This window comes from Dufourea novaeangliae, unplaced genomic scaffold (assembly GCF_001272555.1).
Source record: "Dufourea novaeangliae isolate 0120121106 unplaced genomic scaffold, ASM127255v1 scaffold316, whole genome shotgun sequence".
Classification (NCBI taxonomy): Eukaryota; Metazoa; Arthropoda; class Insecta; order Hymenoptera; family Halictidae; genus Dufourea; species Dufourea novaeangliae.
Genome location: NW_015374191.1, coordinates 273997 through 279294, shown reverse-complemented (window position 1 = coordinate 279294; position 5298 = coordinate 273997). Strand labels below are relative to the sequence as shown.

General features: G+C 50.1%; 1 protein-coding gene across 1 annotated transcript; it reads right to left on the bottom strand.

Moving 5' to 3' along the window:
* Positions 1–1309: 1309 nt before the first annotated feature.
* On the bottom strand, positions 1310–3065 carry LOC107192167 (protein hairy-like). Its single transcript, XM_015581369.1, has 3 exons — positions 2855–3065; positions 2308–2403; positions 1310–2113 (listed from the first exon to the last, which is right to left on the bottom strand). The coding sequence occupies exons 1-3, from the start codon at positions 3005–3007 to the stop codon at positions 1310–1312; spliced, it is 1053 nt and encodes a 350-aa protein (XP_015436855.1). The 5' UTR covers positions 3008–3065.
* Positions 3066–5298: the final 2233 nt, after the last annotated feature.

Sequence of the window (5298 nt, the reverse complement as noted above, 5' to 3'; positions counted from 1 at the left end):
TAAATATTATGTTTAATATTACTATGTCTGCTCTACTAGGAATGTAAAATTTTTTTCAAGTAATTTTGGAAGAATGAATGCAATTAAATATATGATTAATAATTGATTTTATATATATATATATATTTTTTTCAATATAAGAATTTAAAAAATTAGTACACTACAGGACCCAGGATTATTCAGTCTGTATAATTGAAGAAACTCGCGTTCAAAAATATTTTCAAGAATTGAAATGATGTGTACATCGAATGATAGAACCGACTTAGAATCGGATATTCAATTTGGGACAGAGGAAGTAGATTGAAAGGAATTTCTGACAGCTGAGGCGTGGAAGTATGGATTGACACCGTTGAATGAATAAGACCAGATGTAAGTTTGAAGAAAGAGATCAATATTTATTTGATGCTCTTGCAGTGATAAGCGTCGATCTTTTCTATTCTCACAATAGAGAGGAATTATAAATTTAATTTCTCCGCACTCATATAAATATAAATAAGACAATTGTTCGCACACTCTCCCATTCACACCCTCGCACGCAAACACACGCACCTTAACTAATCCTACAAACTAAAGATCCGCGTTAGTTACAAAAAGAAACAAAAAGAGAAAAAAAGAAAATGAAGAAACTAGTTCCTCGTACTTTTTCAAAATACATAACACTCGCTCGGTGCTTTTATTTTTACGTACAAGAAACAGAATGGAAGACCTCGGTGATTCTTGTTGCATAAGGCACTTAAAATACGATATCCTTTCTAAACGTATGTACAATCGACAAAACGGAACGAAAGAATGCAGAAAAGTGAACGGGGAACGCCCCGATCGCGTGAAAATTAAACGAAACTCCTAAAACGTAATCGAACAACTCAAAGAGGACGTGTCCACGATTCGATAATTTTTTGTTCTCTCATTCATATTTTTCATACATTCTCTCTTCGGTACGACCGATTCAACGAATAATCGAACTATTTACAAGGCACTGTATAAGGCACTGCCTCATAGGCTACTGGCCGACGTGTATACACTCGGGGACTCTAAAACTCGCGACTCCACCGAAAGGATCTCCTAGCTCGCAGGATACCTCTCTTGTTTTCAACGTAAACAACGCGCGATCCTAAATACGAAGAAGGAACAATATCCGTTGTCCGTAACAATTCTTTTTTTTCTCTCCCGGCGCTGAACGACCGATCCACGTGTCTTCAGCAAAGAACCATCTACAAACAATATCACTCGTGACTGTCTCTCGTGCTGTCACCCGCGATCAACAGTTTACTTCACAACGAGAGCTCCGGATAGTTCACATCTTCTTATTTTACCTGCTCTTCCTCATCACCAGAGCGAGGGGTTTCTGAAGAGGTGGGCTGTAGACACGGGGGTCGAACTCCGGGTCACTGGTGTAACCGTTAGCCGGTGACGTTGCGACGTCCCTGTGGCTGTTGGTGGTGTTGAAGGCGACCGGTTGCTCGCGGAAGCTCGCTGGCGGTGCCTCGAATGCGATCGGACTTGCCGCCGACGTGGACGTCGAGCTGGCCGAAGAGGTCGAGGAGGATGCTGACGCCGTGCTTGCCGTTCTCTGAGGGATAGGGATCAGAGTTGGCAGAGGCGAGGTAGGCGCAGGCGAGGATGCTGGAGACGTCACTGGGGTCGCCTTGGCTCCCGCCGGCAGGACTAGCGCGATGTCACCGTTCGGCAGCCTGGTGGGTACCAGCTGAAGGCCGGTGCCGTTAGCGTTCGTGAAGAAGATCCCGTTCGATTGTTGGACCTGGATCCTCGGGGTCGCGTCCACTTGCGGAAGGATATGGACCTGGAGCTGCGTCGTCGGTGGCGCCGGTTGGACAGGCTGTTGATTCGTCGTCTGCGTGTTGTTGGCGTTGTTCGCTTCGACCGGTCCAAGGCAGGAGGCCAAGTGGGCCATCAAACGCCTCTTCACCGACGCGTCCAGACCGGGAAACCTGCCAACCTCGCCGGCGCATTCCGTGAAACCAGCCCGGAATTTGTTCAGGATATTCGGATCTGTCGCGGCTGCCAGGGCGACCTGTTGACGCTGGAGCGTCTCCAGGTGCTTCACCGTCATCTCGAGGATGTCCGCCTTCTCCAGCTTCGAGTGTCTCGCTGGCTGTAATCAGAAAAGAATCGAACGATTATATAACCGGCTCGGGGTGATTCGCTTGGCTCGCGTGACATGTCCCCGGGGAAGAGTGGCAGAGAGTGAACGGCTCGAGAGGAGTCGGGACATTAAAAAATTGCCACTGTTCTCACGGGTATGACATTTATGAATTAGGTGTGAACGGGATTGTTAAGAACACTTACGTCTTTCTTCATTGCGTCCAGGATAAGTGTCTTCAGGTCGTTTAGACAGTTGTTAATGCGGGCTCGCCGCCGTTTCTCCATGATCGGTTTATTGCTCTGTAACAGAAAGAAAACGGCAGGTCAGGCACACCGTTCGACTATTCGAATTCGACGGTTCTTTTCCGAGGGTGGTTATTATGGGCAGTCTTAGAATTCGAAGCCGAGAGAACAGAACGAATTTAAACAAGTTATTGTGTTGCTGTGTTATTTGAATAGGAAAAAGGGAATCCCATTGAAACTAGTCGAGACCAAATGAATACTATTCTCATCGACAGCGTACTTTATTCCCCAAACAAAAAATTTTCCATCTGCCCGGACCCGAGGGAACGCATCTACTCGACATACGTTTAACTATAATTTCAAGTCTCTGGCCTATTGAACAGTATCATCCCCCGTCAAGAATCTTAAAGATCCAAGACTTCAATCCCCCAACTGAAATCTATCCCGTTGACGGCAGATCGAAGGAGTAACCCCAAAAATTTGTAAAGCATCCGAGAAGGACACTAACCCGTCGGTTTTCGCCGGATCTTCTCGTGGTTGTGGTCGTGGTGGCCGTTTGCGCAGGGGGCTGACCAGCCTCCTGGGGCACGTGTTGCGCCGGCGGCGTAGCACCGACGGTGACACCGCCGGTTGGCATCGTGGCGCCCACCCCGGTCACCATTCTCGTATCACAGAAATGTCAGGCAAAATAATAGACACGACAAATTGCGTGAAACAATTTGCCGCAGCACTGCACTGGTAATCCAAGATCGCTGTGTTAGAGCACTAAATTGTCTTAGGTATCGACGGCCACGACGTAATCCAAAGGTGGCTGGCCGAACCGAAGTGAACAGAGGACAGACAGGATTGTACGTTTCGAAACCGAGAACGCAGTAAGAGGACTTTGACGACGTCCCTTGCTCGTCTCGCTAACTGAACTCACTGAACTCCGACAGCTCAGTACAGGCGTCAGAGCACGACTGACTGAACGAACGACGAACGTCTTCTGTCGTCCCGTCGAAGCGTGCCACCCGATGGAATGCCCGGTGGAGGCGCTGCCACGGTTCGGGGTGGGGGAAAACGCCGACGGTGACCGCGTTGGAGGGGATAGCGCGTGACGGTTTAACCTGGGCTTCCCTCCACCATCCGAATTCCGACGGTCAGACGGCACCCGGTTGCCTTTAAGAGCCCCCACCTCTTCGGGTACGAGAGCGACCCCCTCCACGGGTCCCGAACCGACAACCGTGGCGGGTTGCCTCGCGTGAACCCCCTCCACGCGTCCTACCGAACCTCTCTGCGATCGATCGGATTTTTCTGCGCTATCATCGTGTCAATTTTTTCGAAAAAATATTCACCTCTGATTCTCGGCTGTATTCGCAACCTTGCAGTAACCTAGGTGCTAACCGGGAGTTGCCAAACGTAGCATTCTTTATATCAAAATGAAAAGTTAACTTATTTCAGAGTTAACGTGAGATTTGGTTAAAGTTTCACGTAGAATTCAGAGAATTTAAATAGTAAGAGGTGCGATTACGAGTTAAGTAGGGATTCCAAATCGTTCGGCAATGACGCCAGACAAAGAACAATGCCGCGTAGTGTTCCCCCCCAGCGAGTAGCGATTAGTCTCGTGACGCGTATCGCGCGTCGAAAGGTCATTAGAACCGGCTGGCTGGTTCGCGCCGCCGCGCGGATACGGAGTGGTAATGGTAATTTCTAGACGGCCGGGAACACGTATACACCCGACTACGAACGTCATCGGGGCTTGTATTACGTTCTTCGAAAATAGCCGAGAGTGCCACCGTGTGTCGACCGCGGACTGACGCACGCGCGGCTCCACCGGCACGTGCCTCCTACTCCCTCCCCACACGTCTTTCGAAATTACTCTTTCTACTTGCGCGACCGATTAAACGCACGCTGCGGCATTTATCTCTCGCGTACGTGCACGTACGCGACGCATGAAACGGGAGGAGGAGGGGGATACGTGTTTCTCGGGCACTGGCTGCAACTGATAGGACAACGGAGAGTGTGTATCTAAATGACGGAACCGCTTATCGAACGGCTCGAATACGATGACGCACAAATAATATGATTCAGGTTTGTATCATCTACAGTACAGAATTCAATCGAATAACACTCGTTTCTACTCCTGAGACAATTGAATTTTTTGAACGAAGGGACTCAGAGTTCGAGAATTCGAGTGTACCCAAATGGGGAGTGGTCGTGGCTGACGTCAGAATCTACCCTATTCTCCCATCCCCTAAGGAACATCACATCGCAATTTCTCAACTCATCCACTTCCACCCCGTGTTTTCTACTCCTGAAACGATCCCAGTAATCCCTCCCGAAACGAAACAATCTCCCGCGGTGCGTCGCCGGAATCAGCTTCTACACCAATTCCGTCCGCTATCTACGAGTATCTCCGGTCTGAGAGCTCAGACGTGTCAAAGTCCCGTGGAAAGATAATCGGCGTAGCCGCCGCCGTCGCCGCCGATGGTTCCGGCGCCGAGCAAAGCCAGCCATAGTATTCGAACCGCTGAACCCGGCCTCCCTGCAAAGGGTAGGAAACGAGCTTGCCGCGCGGGACTTGGGAGGAGGGCAGGAGAGAGAAGCAAGCCCAGGAGTTCGTAGAAGCGCGCGGTGGAGGTGCGACGAGGATCGAACCGTGTAGATCGTGCGCTCGTGTCGTCGCGAGCGAGACAGGGAAAGGGAAAAAAAGGTTTCGGTGGTTGTGTGGTGGTGGATGGGACAAAGATGACGAGAGGCGAGGACACAGAAGATAGAGAAAGAGAGGACAAGATTCGGTGGGGGGAGGAGAAACAGGCTTTCGAGAGCGACGAGGATGCGCTACAAGGCCGAAAGAGGATGGAACACCGGCGGCCGCCAATCACGTGACCCGGAGCCGATGCGGCGTACGACGTGCGAGATCCTATTGGTCGACTCGTGCCCCCCCTTCGTCCACGCGGCCTTAGAACGAGC

What these genes read in the sequence shown, in the direction of transcription:
- LOC107192167 (XM_015581369.1), bottom strand. Translation starts at nt 3,007, where the DNA reads ATGGTGACCGGGGTGGGCGCCACGATGCCAACCGGCGGTGTCACCGTC. An exon ending in GATCCGGCGAAAACCGACGG is followed by an intron (nt 2,404 to 2,854) that starts GTTAGTGTCCTT and finishes TTTCTGTTACAG; the next exon opens with AGCAATAAACCGATCATGGA. An exon ending in TGGACGCAATGAAGAAAGAC is followed by an intron (nt 2,114 to 2,307) that starts GTAAGTGTTCTT and finishes TTCTGATTACAG; the next exon opens with CCAGCGAGACACTCGAAGCT.